The sequence below is a fragment of the Coenobita brevimanus genome, chromosome 40 (genome assembly GCF_032717465.1).
Source record: "Coenobita brevimanus isolate Jiangsu-jjx chromosome 40, ASM3271746v2, whole genome shotgun sequence".
Classification (NCBI taxonomy): domain Eukaryota; kingdom Metazoa; phylum Arthropoda; class Malacostraca; order Decapoda; family Coenobitidae; genus Coenobita; species Coenobita brevimanus.
The window spans coordinates 15,607,690-15,627,649 of record NC_136993.1 but is presented as its reverse complement, the minus strand read 5'-3'; the positions used below and the strand labels follow the sequence as shown (position 1 = coordinate 15,627,649).

At 40.8% G+C, this 19,960-nt stretch overlaps 1 protein-coding gene across 1 annotated transcript in view; it reads right to left on the bottom strand.

Moving 5' to 3' along the window:
• Nucleotides 1-19,960, bottom strand: part of LOC145396966 (putative glutamate receptor) — a 144,372-nt gene that overhangs the window by 93,529 nt on the left and 30,883 nt on the right. The window contains exon 6 of the mRNA XM_080270198.1: nucleotides 10,056-10,161. Within this exon, the coding sequence (XP_080126324.1) occupies nucleotides 10,056-10,161 (106 nt within the window). The remainder of the gene's footprint in view (nucleotides 1-10,055; nucleotides 10,162-19,960) is intronic.

Sequence of the window (19,960 nt, the reverse complement as noted above, 5' to 3'; positions counted from 1 at the left end):
ATGTTCACTGGAACAATTTGCAATTATTTTGGTGACTTATACATGTTTCTATTATTGTCTTGGTGTGTTTTGGAAGCATAAACAACGTATTTTTTCCATAGCCAATCAGCAACAGAATTAGTTTTATATCACAGCATTGACAGATTGCCCTACCAATGATTTTATTAAAGAATCTGAAAAATGAAACTTATTTAGGGTTTGTATATTGTCTATGATGATTTTGAGGAAATAAAAACCATCTCATATATAATACTTTATACCTCTATCTATTAAATGAGTGTTAGAACCAAATTTCGATTTTGTTTATGGTCGATCAATTCTTTTACACATATTTTCTTAAATATCAGCTACAATGAAATTAACCTGTTCATGAGTAACTGGAGGAGTATATTCGAGAAGCTATATCAAGATATTAGAGAAAATAGCAGCAATACTTGAATTTTGGGGGGTGGGGTGTTAAACACCGCAGGATACTAACGGTGTTCCAACACGGCAGGGGACTAGCGCAGGGTTCATGTAAGAACTTTGAAATGCAAGTAAAAATTTTCTCAACCACTGCACAAAAACGAGGATATTTAGGAACACCTTCCCCTTAGCACCGAAATTACCATTTTTGGTTATTTCAACGTATGTTTTGTGGGTTATTTTAACATACATAATGTTGATTGGTTAGTGCATTCTGCAAGGACTAATGATGCTGGTCTAGAGTGCAAGCTGTTTGCAGAATAGTTTAATCTCACGCAGCTAGTAAAGCAGCCAACCAGAATACCAGACATTCCTGACCATTATGTCCATCTCTTGGATCTATTCCTGACAAATAATCCGGATCAATACAGGATAGAAGTACTGTCAGCACTTGGATCCTCAGACCACAATCTCATCAAAGCCTCATTGGTTAGTCCCCCAAAGACCTCCTCGTCCTGAACCTGTCAGGGTGACCCGATGGCACTTTGACAGGGCAAACTGGGATGGATTTAGATATTATTTTGTTGACATTCCATGGCAGTCTTTCTTCTCTACTGATGTCAGTTCTACCCAGTCCCACACTAATGATTTAATACTAGCTGGTATGGATTTATTCATACCAAGTCAACAGTTCACTAAAAGATCAAACTCTCCAAAATGGTTTGATTGCAACTGTGCCAGAGCAACGGCCCGAAAGTCATTAGCTTATAACTCTTACATAAAATAAAAAATATCTGAATTACTTTGCCAATTTAAAGTTGCTAGAAGCCATGCAAAAGCTGTAATGAATCTCACTAAATCAAACTTTCTTCAAAATCAAGCATCAAAACTACTTAACAACCCTAATGACAATAGAATAATCTGGTCAACTCTCAATTCTTTCAATAATAACTTTAACAAGTCATCAGCCATTCCCCCACTAAAATCTTCAGATGGCAACATTAAAAATGACCGCGTGGGAAAGTGAATATCTTTGACAGTACATTTGCCAGAAATTCTACCATAGAGGATGTCCGCCAGAATGTCCCAGTACTAGAACTTGACTCTCCCAAACTGTTCCACTTAAAATACAGACAAGATACGTATAATCCATCCTAGACCATTACCAACCAACAAAGCTCCAGACCCAGATGGAATTCCTTCAATTGTTTTGAAAAAGTGTTCCACAGAACTTGGCTTAGTTCTAGCTAAACTATTCAGACTGCATACGTACTTCTTCATTCCCTAATTCATGGAAAGAAGCCACTATCCACCCAATTCCAAAGAAAGGACGTTCCTCTGACCCCTGTGATTACAGCCCAATAGCTGTCACATCTTCTTTTGGTAAAGTATTTTGAAATTTTAATTAATAAGCATATATTAAGCATCTTGAATCCAACAACTTAATTTGTGATAGACAATGTGGTTCTCCCCACGAAAGATCCACCATTGACATACTCAATCTCCCGACTCATACCATCCATCCATCAGCTGACCAACATGGAGAAACTCATGCAGTAACCCTTGATATTTCTAATGCTTTCAACAGAGTGTGGCAACGTTCCCTGCTGTCCAAACTCCCTTGCTCAAGACTAATGTCCTTTGTTCCTCTGTTTTCCTCCTATCTCAGCAACAGAAAAATAGGAGTAAAAGTAGATGATATATATTCCAGTTTCCACTCAGTTAACACCGGTGTACCACAGGGATCAGTTCTGGCACCAACCCTGTTCCTGGTTCATATAAATGATCTCTTATCTGTTACCCAGAATCCCATACATTCATATGCAGATGACTCAACACTTCACAGTTCATTCACACCCAAACACCCATTTACAAAGTCTAATATCTCTGAATCTCAGCTCAGTACAGCGATCTCCATAAATCAAGACTTATTTATGATCAAGGAATGGGGACAAAACAACCTTGTCTCATTTAATGCTAGAAAAAACAAATATATTCAGTTTACCAATAGACAGATGTATATACAATTTACCAATAGACAGATATTGCCAGACATGTATATTACCTTCAGTGCTCCTAATAATCCCATCTCCAAAAGTATTGAAATTTTCGGTGTCTCAACAGGGTCCTCAGCTGGACCTCTCATGTCAGACCACTAGCTAGAACCGCCTTAAAGAAACAGGTCGTCAGTTATGAATGATACATGAACTACTACTGATGTTGGTGTTAGTGTTGCTTCTCAATATGGATAATATTGCATGAATTCCCTACTTCGGAACAAAGGCTTCAATTAATGTTTATGTATGCCTTGACTAATTACCTGACGTAGCTCATGAACTGGAAATAAATCAATTGTGATCTTGCCATCACTGGCATTCGAAATTCCTTGCATAAGTGCCCTGTAACGAAATCTAGTGTTGTCTAATTGGAGTAGAATTGTGTCAATGTGTTCCGTGATGATGAAGTGTTGGAAAAGTGTTATGTTTCCTTCCGTGTCATATATTTTATCTACACTTTCGAGAGCTATGTTTTCCGCCTTTTTCAGATTTTTCACGATTGTCTTCATTGCTGGGTTATATCCTGTGATGAATTTAGCTTAGTATGTTAGTACCTGGGCTGTTTTATTAAATTTGTTGTTTATTTCTTGAAGGTCTTCCTCTGTAGCCAATCCAAAGATGTTCCCAAGAACTGCACCACCCAGGTCGAACAAACCGCGCTTTTGGCGAGTACGTGTAATGTTGTTCGTGGCGCTCAATACCTCCGTTCCATGAGATGGGAGGTCTTGGATCATGATGAGCATAGTTGCATTCGCCTGTTCTATCTTCCATTTCGCTAACTTCACTATTTCATCCACTTCCTTTGTGTTATGTGCTTGTGAAACATAGCTTCATAGACATGAGGTCCAGGGTCCTCATTGGTCTCGTTTCTAGATAAGAAGGTAATTCGTATAAGTAATCCAAGCTGATTTCAGTAATCATGACATCTTTTGCGACTGATGTCGTGGCCATTGGAGCTGTGAGGCATCCTTGCCGTACTATGTGTTGGGGGTCTAAGTGAGCATATCCTCTTGCTATGTAGAGGAGAATCCACAGCATAAGTCCCTTCATCGTTACCTACCGACAAAAAAAAAAAATCTATTAATTTTCTAATATGGTCATGCTGTGGTCGATGATAGTGATGATATGCGTTACGGTTGACTAACGTAGATCACTAACTTGATTGTTATTTCATTTATAGAAGGAGTTTAAATCGATATTTTAATCATGTAGATGATGTACTGTAGATTTTGTTGGAACAGTTGCTCCTATGTTTGATTGTTTGGTATATGACCTTAATCTATTTTTGTAATTATTGTTGTTATCTTGATTGGTTTCCATGAGTTATGTTCGGTTGTTCGGTGATATATGAGGCTGTATAAATGTTGGATAGTTCCATTGAAACTCGTTTTAAATGGTCAATATGAACCTGTTTCTCTTCGCCACTTGACAGTGACCTAATTGAAACTTTGTTTGCCTTTATGTTAATTACTCTGTTTCGGCCCTCAAATTTTGGGGATAATTTATTGTCTCTCGTATGAATGATACCATAAACAATGTCTCCTAAGCTGATAGGCGAATCTCTTGCCTTTTTATTAAATGCCTCCGTCATTTCTACCTTGGGCATCGTTAATTGTTTTTTTTTTTTTTTACTCTTTTCTGTATGTCCTGGAATTGACGTAAACGGAGTTTAGAGTAATCATCGTAATTGTGTATGGGCAGACTGCCACCTTCTAGGAGCTCATATGGTAGTTTTTTATCTGTCCCATATATAATGAAATGTGGTATGTCATCTATGGATTTATTTATAGAGCCATTAATTGAGGCTTCTACTCTGGGAATCCAATCATCCAAGCTTGCATAATTTTCATGAAGTATGTGTCGTAGTACATCTGATACTTTTTTGTTTTGTCTCTACTAACCCATTAGATGCTGGATGATAGGCTAAAATGTTAACCTTTTTGATATTGTATTGTTTACATATTTCTTGTAAGATATCAAATTTAAATTCTCCTCCATTATCACTTATTAGTACCTTTGGGGTAGTAAAGCAACATATCACTATCTATTATTGCCTTTGCTACTGTCTCTGCTGTTTTATCTTTAATTGGGGCCATAATTACATAACGGAAAAAATGATCCGTTGCTACGAATAGGTATTGGTTATTATTGTATGATAATGTCATCTTGAGTAAATCAACCCTGACAACGTCCCATGGTTGACGTGGTACAGGGTGATTACCCATCGGTACAGGTGAAATTGGGTATCCTTTATTTTTTTGCACATGATTCACATCTGTCTGTATGATTGTTTATATCTTTTCGTAATGATGGCCAGTAATATAACAACTGGGCTTGTTTGAATGTCCTATTCTTTCCAGGATGTCCTGCATGTGGGCTATCGTGTATCATTTGTAATACTTGAGGTATCATGTCATTAGGTACTACCAATAGGTTATTATTTCTTCGGCGTTTTGGTTGTTCTGAGTTGAATTTGTATAGTCCTTACACTTACAAGAAAATATTTACAACTTACACTTACATGAAAATATTTACAAAATGCCTTCACTATGTACAGCACTGAGTGCGGCACACAGGCAGAGTGTGGCACAGCGAGCGTGAGGGGGGAAGCGAGTGAGTGTAAGGCCTTGACAGCCTGGAGGATGGTAGAGGAACAGTTACCTTACATGCCTGCCAATTTTCACCCGCGAATCTTGAAAAATGCAGTCACAGTGAAGTTTTTTATTTTAAACCGTTTTAAAATGGTACTGGCACTGGCCGCAGAATTATGTCAGACCGTTTTAAAATGGCACTGGCACGGTGCAGGTTAATGGTCATAATCCTGAAGGTGTATTAGACCAGCAAGAATCGATAATTATGAAACCCAAAATAATGATATGAAATATTTGCATCTATCTCATATCAATATTAAGTTATTATTCATGATTATGAAACACAATAAGTAATAAAGAATACATCAGTATTCATGGATAGTACCAGGACAAATACTTTCATCTATACATCACATGTAGGCTCATTACTATACTACTACAAAATAATCAAATACTTATCAAATTTATGTAAAAAAATACATACAAGGAGAAATTAGATATTTACTGGTCCTGAGCAAAAGAAAAAATACACATTTATATAAATGTAACCTCCTCCTGCGGATCACAAATATGTAAAAGTGCATTGACATATATACATATGTAAAAAACCATATCCCTATATACAAATAAAGGTGAAAAAAATAAAAAAAAATATATATATATATATAATAAATACCGAAACCACAATTAAGTTCATAAAATAGATCACAACTCTCTGAGCAGTCTTGTCTCTTTCAGGAAAGTCATCAATTTATCAGTCACACCAACGTCCCCATCACCCAAGACAGAATCAAGTGTGAAAGGGAGCACATTTGTCCTACAGTAGGCAGCCAGAGAAGTACGTTCCCTAGCATACCTACTGCAGTACAAAAGGATGTGACTAATTGATAACACCGCATCACGGGTGGTACATCGCAGCAGAAACTGTCTGTTAATATGTGGTAACATATGTGTCAACAAGGTGGAATTCATGCGTAGGCGGGCTAAAGCGACCTCCTCCCTCCTTTTTTTTCGGGAGGAACTGGACCAGTCACATATGGTCCTTTTGACTGATGGAATAGCCAGGTCAGTCCACTGACTTTGCCACAGAAGATTAATTGATTTCTTTCCGAAAGAGAGACTAGACTGTAGCTCACGAGGAACGTCCCAAGTCTCCTCGAGTACTACAGCCAATTTAGCTAGTATGTCAGCCTGCTCTTTGCCGTAAATAGCACAATGACCAGGCACCCAGATCAGAGAGAAGGATTTAGCACATGTGTGCAGCATATTGATAATGCGGCCCCAGACCTCATGTGAATCAGTCCTACATGAATTAATTGCCCGCAGGGCGGACTTAGAGTCCGAGAAAATTGACAAAATTATCGTGATGTGAATGCAAAGCAAAGTCTATAGCTTGATCTATGGCAAATAATTCGGCAGTAAATACAGACGTATGGGTGGGTAAACGAAAATGGATGCGGCACTCAGTAGACCATACTCTCGCACCCACACATTCATCCAGCTTAGAGCCATCGGTGTATAAATGGAATGACGCTAGGTGTCTAATGAGGATCATCCGGATCAACTGTCATACCTCCACCTCCGACACCTTGTACTTTGCAACGGGGAGCCAGTCAGTGTTGAATGTGGTAGCAAGTGATTCCCAAGGCACTACTTGTGATGTTAAAACCTGATCCTCATTAAAAAGATCGTACCCTAATGCCTCACAGAGGAAGTGAAGCCTCACAGCCACCGGCTTGAGGGCCGCATACAGCAGGTATTCCCACTGGAGGAGGATCTGACAAGTCAGAAGGCCAAGTGGCCGTTTACTGTGGGTGGTGACACCGTAAGAAAATAACAGGTGGTCATGTCATAGACGGAGGAGAGGCACATTAGCCTCCACTTCCAACCACTCCACACTGGTACATCGAAGGGCTTCGAGACATTCTCGCAAGCACATGTTCTGAAGCACATCAAGTCTATGGAGGAGAGCATCCGATGCCGATCCATACACTTGTGAGCCATAGTCAAGCTTAGAATGGATAAGGGACTTATACACCATCAATAAAGACATTCTTTCTGCTCTCCATGATTTACCAGAAAGAAACTTAAGGTCGTTTACTTTTTTACTAAAGAAGCAAGAAAATAATTAATATGTGTTCTCCAACTGAGCCTACTGTCAAAATGTAGACCCAGGAATCTTCGTGAATTTTGGAAAGGTATCAGCTGATTATCTAAAGTTAAATGCAAAGGAGGTGCATTAAATTTATGAGTAAAAACAACACGACACACTTAGGGACATAAAATATTAATACCCACTCCAGGGTCCAACACTGAACTGATTCAAGTGCCAGTTGCATCTGCTGTGCCAAGGATTATACATTGTGAAAAGAGTGCCTCATTGCACAATCATCAACATAGAGTGAGTATCTAATCGTCCTGGGGATGGAAGCAGACGACAGAATGTCATTAATGGCAATGCTGAACAAAGTAGGGCTAAGCACACTTCCTTGTGGTACTCCATTCTCTTGGACAAGTATGTCCAAAGTTAGGTTACAGGGTAACCTGACAGAAAACGCTCTGTCAGTAAGGAATTTCTGAAGGAAAATGGGCAAATTACCTCTTAAACCATAAGCGTACAGTTTACATAGTATTCCGTTTCGCCAGGTCATATTTAAGCCTTACGAATATCCAGAAAAACTCCTATCATGAAAACGGGATTAGCAAAAGCCTCAGCTATGCACTGCTCCAGGTGCACTAAATGATCCAGAGTGGACCTGTACTTACAGAATCCACTCTGTTGATCATTTAACACACCCTTCAACTCTCAAACAAAAAGTAACCTCTTATTAACCATACATTCAAAGACCTTACACAGACAGTCAGTCAGCGCAACAGGTCAAAATGAGCTGGGATTAATAAGGCGACCGTCCCGGCAAGATATTGGTATGATGTGCGCGTAGTGCCATGAGTTTGGGAACATGCGAGATGCCCAAATCTCATTGTACACCGCTAACAGCTTGCTCAGGTTGGCCTGAGTAAGATGCTGAATCACACCGTACGTAATGGTGAATGGACCGGGACTGGAGCCTTTACAGGATTTTAAGGCAAGGAGAAGTTCATCTAATGTAAATTCAGAGTTATAGCTGGTATCTCTGTCTTCCATGGCAAAGTCTAAGTTTTGCAGCTCAGCCATACACTTATGGTGTAGAAAGCAAGGATCGTAGTTGGCTGAGCTGCTTACCTGGGCAAAATGGTCGGCTATAGTATTGGCAATGTCCACGGGATCGTCAATGACATTCCCGGCCACCTCAAGTGTGGTAATTGGTGACTGGGTGTACTTGTTGTTGAGTACATTTATTGTGGACCAGGCCTGACTAAGGGGGGTGGAGCAATTCACTGTGGACACAAAACTACGCCAGTTATTCCGTTTTGCCTATTTAATTGTCCTCCTTGCCTCGGCCTTAGCCGCTTTGTAGGCAATAAAATTTGATTCTGTTGGCTGTTTCTCAAACATCCTGTATCTCCTGTTGCACTTAGTGAGTGTTTGTCAGCAATCTGGTGTCCACCACGAAACTCTACGCTTGTTTGGAATTGTAGATGTCTTGGGAATAGCAGTCTCAGCTGTGTGTATAATGGAAGTCTGTAGGTGTGCAACTTTCTCATCAATGTTATCTCCCAATATATCTAGATTGGTGACCCTTGAGAAGTACCCCCAATCTGCTTTCTTAAAGTTAAATTTAGGTGGTGGAGGAGTCTGAGAATCATTGCGTGCATAAGAAAGAAAGATTGGAAAATGATCGCTACCCATCGAGTCATCATGTGGGTCCCAAGAGGTGCTAGTGTGTATATCGGGAGATCACCAGGACAAATCTATACATGATATATTGCCAGCGCGGTCGTCTACACGAGTCGCTCTACCATTGTTTAGAGGACAGAGGTTTGACTGTAATATTAGGTCGGCTACTTGCTCCCTCCTACCATCACTCCTCAAGCTTCTCCACTGACAGTGATGAGCATTGAAATAGCCTAAAATTAATTTACGACCTGGAAGTTGATGGGCTATTGAAGTGAAAGCATCGCCATGAATGGGACCACAGAGAGGACAGTAGATAGAGCAAATAGACAGATACGTGTTATTAAATTTTACTCTGCACACGACAGCTTCCAGAATAGAATTTAGAACCACTTCTGTTTGTGTGATTTGTGTGTGTACATGGCAACTCCATGAGCATCATATCTTCTATACGAATGGTAGTGTTTGAACTGTGGAGGATCAGGATGATCCATCAAGCACGTCTCCTGTAAACAGACAATGTCTGGCCTGTGTATAGATAGCAAAATTGCTATATTGTGGACTTTATTCCCAAGAGTCCTCCAATTCCATTGTAACACAGTAAATGTGGCGGTTTAAGATTTACGAGAGGGGCCAGTGAGCTTAGGTTTTTTATGCCACCCGCCACCAGGCAAGTGACTACCGATGCACCTATCCCAGTGCTTACTAATGGAAACCTCCATACATTGCTTGTCAATAACTGGGCTCCCAGAGCCCCCTGAGGAAGAGCTAACCCTTCTCTCCCTCGCTGGACCAGGAGCAGGAAGGACATGAGGACGTGTCTTTGAAAGAGTGGTGAAGGTATTCTCATCAGCCTTGTCAGACTTAGCTTTAGGCTTAACTGACAGAGGTAATAGCAGTATGCGAGTATGAAGTAGTTTCAGGGATGTCAGTTTCAGAGCTGGAGTGGACAGGGGGCTGAGATGGAGAAGTAGAGTGAGTGGCAAGAGGAACAGGTTCAGGGTCAGCCTGTTTTTCAACAGAGCACATCACGAGACGGGACATCACCACCGACACATAGGAACTATTCGGTGTGGGAGTTGCATGCAACTCCTTCACCTTCTTCCTAGCTTCGTAGTAGGAAATGCCCTCAGTTGCCTTCACTGTGCAGACCTCTTTCTCCTCCTTCCACTTGGGACAGTCCCTAGAGGAAGTGGAGTGAGTACTCTTGTAGTGAAAGCAACATACTGTCTCGGATGTGCAACGTTCCACATCATGACCCTGGCTTGCACACTTGCCGCACATTGGCTGAGAATCCCAACAAGCCTTGTCACTATGCCCATAAATCTGGCATCTGGAGCAGCAAAGGGGATTTAGAATATAAGGTCGTACATTTACAATTTCGTATCCCACTTTGATATTACTGGGAAGAGACACTTTTCCAAAAGTCAAGACTATCATGGCAGTCTTCGTCCTTATGCTTTCCGTGAAACGATTTATGAATCAGGCATTACTTACGTCCTGCTGAACAAGTTCCCGTATGATCTCGTCCTCTTCCATAACCATGAGATCCCTGCAGGTGATGACACCTTTGCAGGAATTCATGGAATGCGGGATCCTCGGCTCGACATCATATTCGTGGAACTTACGCAGTTTAAGCAAGTCTTCAACCTGGGAGGAGTTGAAGGTTTTGATAAGCAGGTCTCCATTTGCAAGTTTTTTTTAACCTGTTCTACCTCCCTAGCACAGTAATCAACATTACTTTCTTAATGATGAAAGGATTGATACTGTTCAAGGGAGTGGAACCGATAGCATGGAGTGCGACAAACTGTACATAATTTACGCTAATGTCGAGAGCAGTACGAGTCTGGGGCCGTTCAGTCAGGGCGTGGTCAGTTCGTGGTACTGTAATAGGTTTGTCAGGACCACCTCCCCCGCTGAAGGGGGGAAAGCGGTAGGGGGATCCGACATAGTAACCCCCCCCCTAACGGGGGAAGTGGAAATAAGGAGAAAAGATGAACAAGGGACAAACAACCCGGGATCAAAAACCTAAGGCTAAAATTGCCCTCTTAAACCAGTTCAGGGAGGCCCGACCGTGTTAATTCAAGCCCCAGAGCGATCAGTGGGGGGGACCCTCCGTGGGCAGCAAGCAAAGGTAATCTCAGTATATCGGTACAGACACCTACTGTTCCAAACTAACAGGGAGGGAAGGAAAATGAGAAACAACTAGCCTAACGTCACCAGAAGGGTGGGAAAAAAAAAAAAAAAAAGAAGCTAATGCCGGTGGGCAGCCCTAGAAAGCTGAAGGAGGGCTCAGAAGAAAACACGTCTGCACCCACCACGGCAATGCCTAAAAGTGAGAGCATGTAGAAAGTGAAAAAAAAAAAAAAAATGGGTATATGGAGACACCTGGCAGTTCCCTGTAGTAAGTCCACGTATCTTTATGAATGAATCGATCAGAACCTAGAGCCTGTAAGGTGGACCGTGATTGGTTGAACTTTTGAGTGGTGGTGGAGCAGATATTCTCATCATATTATACGTAAATCAAGTTTAATAACTTATAAGTGGCACGAAGCAATGTATAGAGAATACTACAGTGTTTAATGCCTGAACTTGGAGTATAATAGAGTAATAAGCGTCAGCAATCTGTAAAACGTAACTGGCAACACAGTACACAAGAGCAGCATATCAGTTGGTAGTCTCGTTTATTCATAATATTCGAAGCAGTGGAAACGAAGTCTAGTGAATCAGATTAATAGATGTTGACCTCTAATGAAGAGAACCGGCAATGCTTGCTTTAACGAATGTAATATTGGTATTACATTTCATCAGTGTCAAGGGTTATTATGCTCTATGATACATGATATATGTTAATATGCATAGGCAGTAAATTAATACTAAACTATTTGTTTTTCTTACTACCTTTTATATTTCACCAAATATATTGAAATAAGAAGAGCGAAGACTGTACTAAACCACTAAGAACTTGCGAAGGAAATAGACACGGACAGCAAGCATGAGGAAAAAAGAAAGAAACGAAGGACAGTTGAAGAGTTGAAACGGATTGATTCGGGACCAAAGGGGTGCCAAAACCCTTTAAGTATCGCCCACGTCTCTGCAGACAATATCCCCTCACGGGGCTCATTCTCAGTATAAATGCATTGCATTAGAAGCAAAAAATATAGTAAGATAATTAGCAACATTCGTATATTATGATATGGTTACCGTAAAATTCTTCCTAGCAGCTCCACTTTACTACTTTCACGTCCACGAGGTGCATAAGACATCGTTCTTTAACATCAAACAGAGACTAGGTAACTAAATATTCAATTGTAATTTGCAGCACCAAACCAACACCGATCCCTCCCCTACAGTGTTTGGAGGAGATGGTAGGAAAGAGACAGCGATGAAGACAGTGGAATGAAGAGGCTACCAAATGGGTAACTAGCGTCAATTAACGCTGGCAGCCGTAGGTTTTTTTTCCCTCGTTTTAATACATAATTATGTTGCTTGACGTTAGTCAGTCCCCGGATGTAGGTTAAGTTGTTATGCCCCGTCCACACTCCAGCCTATGGCAGTAACTGGTGGACTGTGCCCTCATTGGTCACAGTCTGTCATGCATGACTGATGTTGTCCAAACTGCTGAGTAGTTGGTCAGGCAGTAAAGTCGACCAGTAGTCAGTAGGTGGTCGGCAGCAATGGAGTGCGATATGACCATGCGCAACACAGTTGAAAAGAAGGAGAATTAACTCAGTATAGCATATAAATTGTTGCAGTTGTAAAAAAATGGAAACAATGAAGAGTGTAGAAAAACAATATGATTAAAGAGGCAACTTCCTGAGGATGGCAGGGTCCTGGCTCATGCCCTGCGCCAGACCACCGGGAAATGTCTGATGATTTCCCTCAACTACGGGCACTGGCTGTCCGCTGGTTTGCCCATCAAAGTGACCACAATGTGTTCGATGACAGGGTTTAAGAGCATATGCTTGCTTTGACTTTATTTGTGTATCGCATACCGGCATCTCTATCGATTACCAGGATGTTTACCGTGTGGGATATACCTGTGAGATGAGCAAGATGCTGATTCCAACAAATATCTCACAACGGTTTTATCTCCTTTTATCTTTTCCAAGAAAATTAATCGAAATCATTAAATAGGACATGTTTTCTAATGTGGTGAAAATGAATACAGGGATGGCATGTTAATCAGTTATGAGAGGTTGTTTTTGCCTAACATATATTTGTCACTAATGTTGATAATGTTTCAACCCTACTAGCCTATATCTCATCATCGGTAAGCATAGAACAAATTCATAATAATTTCCAGTAAGTTTATTTCCTGACAAAATATTCATTCCTCATAACATTATGAAAAAATGTTCCCTCCAAAATAAGGTGTGATCTATATATGACAAATAAATAATACTCCAGTTTTATTCGGAAAATTGTCCAGACGAATATAATATCATAACAGCATCACTGGATGAAATTAACTCAAAAAATATGTCACTTTAATGACACTCAGTATTGTGTCCAGAGACCATTGCTGGTAATCACACCGTGAAGGCGGTCAGGTAGTGACGCCACATGATTGTGAGTGATGTGAGACTCTCCTGAGGACCTCCGACTCCCTCATCATGTGACACAAGAGTCGCTGTGGCGTCCTTTCCTCGTTGGGCTCCCAAACATTAACAATAATGGCCCAAACGTTCTCAACTGGATTTAGGTCAGGCTGTTGCTAGGTCAAGGCAAAAGTTCTACATGGCGCTGATCCTCAAACCATGTTCACACAACTCTCACTGTGTGCACGGGACAATTATCGTGCACGAAAATGATGTTCTCAGGTTACAGAAGGGTGTATGCACGGACAGTAGGCAGCATCACCTCCTGTAGCATCTCTAGAGACTGCACAGACCTGAACCACCCCTCTGTCTCTGTGACCTCACCAACACCATGGAGACCAATCCACCCCCATACGTTACATGTTACGTGACCACACCGTGCCTCTCTCTCTCTCTCTCTATTTAACCATATATATATATATATATATATATATATATATATATATATATATATATATATATATATATCTCTGCCTATCTTTATCTATCTATTATTCTATCAATCTATCTTTCTATCTATCTATATCTGTATCAGTCTATCTATTTATCTATCTAATATATATATATATATATATATATATATATATATATATATATATATATATATATATATATATATATATATATATATATATAAATTCATTCAGCTACAAATTGTTATAAGTACCGCAAAGCAGTAAGACCACTTGCTTGAATTATTTGATATTCATGAACATTTGGTAAATTGTACTGTTTCAGTTTCATTGTGACTTACCTCGTGTTGTTAAGCCTGTAGCAATGAAGGTTCCCATGGCAGGCTGAAGAGGTCTTCTCATCAGAGAAGATGTCTCTCCCCCAGTAGTCCAGGTAAGGAAGCAAATACAGTACTGACCGTGTACTGTTAGTGATGTGGCCATGAGAGACAGACAGGAAGAGAGAGAGAGAGAGAGAGAGAGAGAGAGAGAGAGAGAGAGAGAGAGAGAGAGAGAATTTTTATTTAACACAGATAATCTGTAATCAAATAAATAAATGTTATGGAGTAAATATTACAGTACAAAGACAGAAAATGAAGTCATTAATGTGTACTATTTATAAAAACTGACAAGGACATCATGTTTTATAGTTACCTTCGGGACCACATCTACACATAGGCACGGAGTGGTCATGTAACATGTGACGTGCCGGTGGATTGGTCTCCATGGTGTTGGTGAGGTCACAGAGACAGAGGGATGGTTCAGGGAGGAGCAGTATCTAGAGATACTAGAGGAGGTGATGCTGCCTACTGTCCGTGCATAGATCCTTCAGCATCCTAAGAACATCATTTTCGTGCACGATGATTGTCCCGTCCACACAGCGAGAGTTGTGTGAACATGGTTTGAGGATCAGCGCCACGTAGAACTTTTGCCTTGGCCTAGCAACAACCCTGACCTAAATCCCATTGAGAACGTTTGGGCCATTATTGTTAATGTTTGGGAGCCCAACGAGGAAAGGACGCCACAGCGACTCTTGCGTCACATGATGAGGGAATAAGAGATCCTCAGGAGAAAGCCTCACATCACTCACAAACATGTGGCGTCACTACTGACTTCCTTCACGGTGTGATTTTTTTTTTATGCTAGGAAGAAGGAACCAAAGGTCATGAGCCCGCAAAAACTGTTCCTTCCAGGAGAAGAACAAAATGCAAAACAGAGTCAAATTCAAGATCCGATCATTTTGAGATGCCTGGACACACTGCATTTGAAAGACTGAAGATCATAGGAAGCAGGAAATACAAACAGAGGGAGACAGTTCCAGAGTTGACCTGTTGCATAAATGAAGGACTGGGAGTAACGGTTAACTCTTGCATTAGAGAGTTGGACAGAAAAGGGATGAGAGTTTGCTGCTTGACAGGTGCTACTCGCCTGTCGTAGAGGTGGAGGGATGCATTCAGACAGTTCAGAGGAGCAGCGACCATTGTAGTTGCAATAGAAAAGAGATAAAGATGCAACAGTGCGGTGACGAGACAGAGGTTGAAGGGAGCCAGTAAGAGGAGGAGAGTTAATGAGACGAAAAGCCTTTGACTCAATGCTACTGAGAAAAGCTGTATGTGGAGAACCTCCCCACACATGCTGAGTTGTACTCCACACAGGGGAGGATTAAACCCGTGTATAGAGTCAACATTTGTGCAGGGGTAAAAAAGGAATGGAGTCGGCTTAAGACATCTAATCTCTTGGAAGCAGATTTTACAAGAGATGTAATATGATATTTCCAAGATAAATCCCGAGTGAATGAAACCCCAAGCATGTTCAAGTATGATGCAGGATGAAGCTGAGTATTTTTAAACATTAGTGGGTACACCTGTGGAAGATTTTGTTGGGCTGATAGGTATAAGAACTGAGTCTTTGATGCATTAAAAACAACAAGATGATTTTTACCCCAGTCTGAGATACAAGCCAAGTAAGACATTAGGTGTGCCATAGCCTCATCCATTGTTTGTTGAAGTAACTGCTAAGATGGACGTTGCGGGAACCGAATGGAAAGGTGAAGGATGGAGTCTTCAGCGTACGAGTGGGTAGGGTTAGATGTACGGCTTAGAAGGTCATTGATGAATAAAAGGGAGAGAGTTAGTGATAGGACAGAGCCCTGAGGAACACCACTGATGATAGGTCTAGGAAAAGATCGATGGCCGTCTACAACACCAGCTATAGAACGACCAGAAAGGAAACTATAGATGAAGGCACAAATAAAAGGATAGAAACCATAAAAGGGCAGTTTGGAAATTAAAGATTTATGTCCGACTCGATCGAGAGCCTTTGAGCTGTCAAGTGCAATGGCAAACCTTTCACCAAAGTCCCGAAAGGAGGATGACCAGGAGTCTGAAAGGAAGATAAGAAGATCGCCAGTGGAGCGTCCCTGATGGAACCCATACTGACGATCAGAAAGAAGGTTGTGATAGGAAAGATGCTTGAAAAATTTTTATTAACAATTGACTTGAAAACTTTTGAGATACAATATGTCAAAGCAATTGGACGATAGTTAGAGGGTTGGGAATGGTCACCCTTCTTTGGGACTGGCTGAATGCGAGCAAACTTCCAGCAAGAAGGAAAGGTACAAGTTGATAGACAAAGACGAAAGAGTTTACGTATGCAGGGTGTAAGCACAGAAGCACGGTTCTTGAGAATGTTGCTAATTATCTTACTATATTTTTGCGTTTCTAATGAAATGCATTTATATTGAGAATGAGCCCCGTGAGGGGATATTTTCTGCAGAGACGTGGCCGATACTTAAAGGGTTTTGACACCTCTTTGGTCCCGAAACAATCCGTTTCAACTCTTCAACTGTCCTTTGTTTCTTTCTTTTTTCCTCATGCTTGCTGTCCGTGTCTATTTCCTTCGCAAGTTCTTAGTGGTTTAGTACAGTCTTCGCTCTTCTTATTTCAATATATTTGGTGAAATATAAAAGGTAGTAAGAAAAACAAATAGTTTAGTATTAATTTACTGCCTATGCATATTAACATATATCATGTATCATAGAACATAATAACCCTTGACACTGATGAAATGTAATACCAATATTACATTCGTTAAAGAAACCATTGCCGGTTCTCCTCATTAGAGGTCAACATCTATTAATCTGATTCAATAGACTTTGTTTCCACTGCTTCGAATATTATGAATAAACGAGACTACCAACTGACATGCTCCTCTTGTGTACTGTGTTGCCAGTTACGTTTTACAGATTGCTGACGCTTATTACTCTATTATACTCCACGTTCGATCATTAAACACTGTAGTATTCTCTATACATTGCTTCGTGCCACTTATAAGTTATTAACCTTGATTTACGTATAATATGATGAGAATATTTGTTTCACCACCACTCAAAAGTTCAGCCAATCACGGTCCACCTTACACAGGCTTTAGATTCTGAGCGGTTCATTCATAGAGATACGTGGACTTACTACAGGGAACTACCAGATGTCTCCATATACCCTAATATTTTTTCGTACTTTTTACTTGCTCAACTGTACAGTTGGAGAAATTTCCGCGCGGAACACCGCGTAGAAGGCAGCAGGAGCGGCAAATAATATGATCTGGGCCCCTATTCAAAAACGTTCCTAGGAAAGTCCTAAGAACTGCTCTCAGCTGGGACCGTGTCTTGGGAATCGATTCATAAACACTACCTAGGACGTACATGGCAATTCCTACCCAGGAATTTTCCCAAGTCCCAGACTTAGGAAAAGTGTTAACTGTAGCAATATTTTTTTTTCGAAAATGCAGTTTTTGGCCAAGATAGAGAGATATATTATTTAGTAAAATACTCTAAGTCACAAAATGACTATAGAAATAATGTAGGTGGATTTCTTGATGAATGTAAGTATCTATTTTCCAGTTACATTTTCTTTTTTCTGTGGACGCTAGGCTATCGTGTATTGTAAACATACAGACGGCGCGGGAGCATTCAACCTTCAAGGAGAATGCACCCCGGTGGAACCTCTCGGTTTTCAAACATTCTTTTAAGTCCACTTTCATTGAGTATCCTAGCATCATGCACTGACCCTGGCCACTTGGCCAAACAGTTAATAATTCTGTACTTGGCATCAAAAACAACTTGTACATTAATGCTATGATACCGCTTTCTATTCACATATTCTTCTTCAAACTCTTTAGGGGCTATTATTCTCACATGTGTCCCATCAATTGCTCCAACCACCCCGGGGAAGCCAGCAATCTCCATAAATTCGATTTTTTTCCTTTGTAGTTCTTGGGGGTCTGTGGGGAACTTCAAGAATCTACACATTATTTCACGTCTGTACTGTAGAACGCATTTAATGTCTGTGAGATAACTCTGCTGACTGTAGGCTGTGAGGGTCCCAGATCATCACTGCTGCATAGTTGCATTTTACCTGTGGCCAAATATCTCAACAAAATGATCACTTTCATCTCCGGGGTAAGTGCCTGGTTCCTCTCAGATGGACTTTGCAGGACATCTCTTACCAAGTCGGTAACAAAAATAATTCCTGCACGATCCAAACGATATCTGCTTATCAGTTTTGCATCACTTAATTCATTCAACACGCCCCTACGTGGGCGAAAACTTCTCTGCTGACGCCTCGGAGCTTCTTGTTGTTCAGCCATTTTCAGGTCCTAGGAATATTCCTAAGTCGTAAGTCACCTCCCTGGCTACACCTAAAATCTCCGTGTCTTAGGACCAGTCCTAGGACGTGGGAGCGTTTATAAACAAGTCCTGCGACTTGGGATCAGTTCCTACGACTTGCGACTAGTTCCTAGGTCCCAGGACCTTTTATGCATACGGGCCCTGGTAACAGTTTTGGGGGTAAAGGAAGGGTGGGACGTGCGGGGTAGGTGAGGGATTGGGGGGATAGTGGGGGGTAGCTGTGTGGTGGGAGAGGTGTGAGGCGAGGGATGTGGGGAGGGGGTAGTGGGAGTAGCTGTGTGTTGGGAGGGATTTGAGTGGGGGTAGAGGAGTGCTGGGGAGAGGCTTAGTAGCGATTTAATGTCGTTGCATAATTTGCTTAGATTTTAAATGAATGTGTTTTTATGACTGGGGATCACAGGAAGTAGCAACAAGCTGTAAAGTGATGGTTCATGACATGATGAAAAATGATCAGTTCAGTGATCATGCAAGGCTGTTATAAACACACAGACATCACCAATACGTAACCTTATATAATGAGTCGCCCCCCTTCGGTATCTATAACATCCCTATTGTAACACATAGACTAATATCAGACGTTTACCTCAGATACGTCTCAGAAAAGTTGCTCATTCTTAATTGTAACGTAGATATGTAGTGTATGGAAAATAAAGTATATATAATATTCAATTTCTTCGTTGTTTCAACCATTAGCATTTTTCACCGCAAAAGGCATTAAAATATGTCAGATTTTAAGACAAATGCACATTTATTAGCTTTCAATGTGAATTTGATATATGTCCTAAATCGTAAGCACATGCTGGCTGCTTGTCACAGACTAATTTAGCCATAAACCAGACCTAGGCCTTTTCAGGTCAATCAATACCGTCTGTGTGTGTGTGTGTGTGTGTGTGTGTGTGTGTGTGTGTGTGTGTGTGAGTGTGTGTGTTCTTACCTTACCTTACCTAATTGTATCTTTACAGGAATGAGTCAAGCTCGTACTGTCCCGTGTCTTAAACCATATTTATCGTACATATCCTTAAATTTGTGAATTGTTTTGGCACACACTATTTCATTCGGTAGTGCATTCCATTGATCAATTGCTCTGTTTGGGAAACTGAATTTCCTTACGTCTTTATCACCTCTCTTCTTATGCAGTTTTTTGCAGTGTCCTCTTGCTGATGCTTCTCCATATGTTAAGTAATCATTTATGTCTATTTTCTCCTTCCTTGATATGCACTTATATAGCATTATCATGTCACCTCTTTTCCTTCTCTCCTGTAGTGTTGATAGATTCACTTTATTTAGTCTTTCTTCGTAGCTTAGGTCCCTTAAGCTCGGTATCCATCTTGTAGCGGCCCTTTGAACTTTTTCTATCTTGTCTACGTGTTTTTTGAGATGAGGACTCCAGACTAC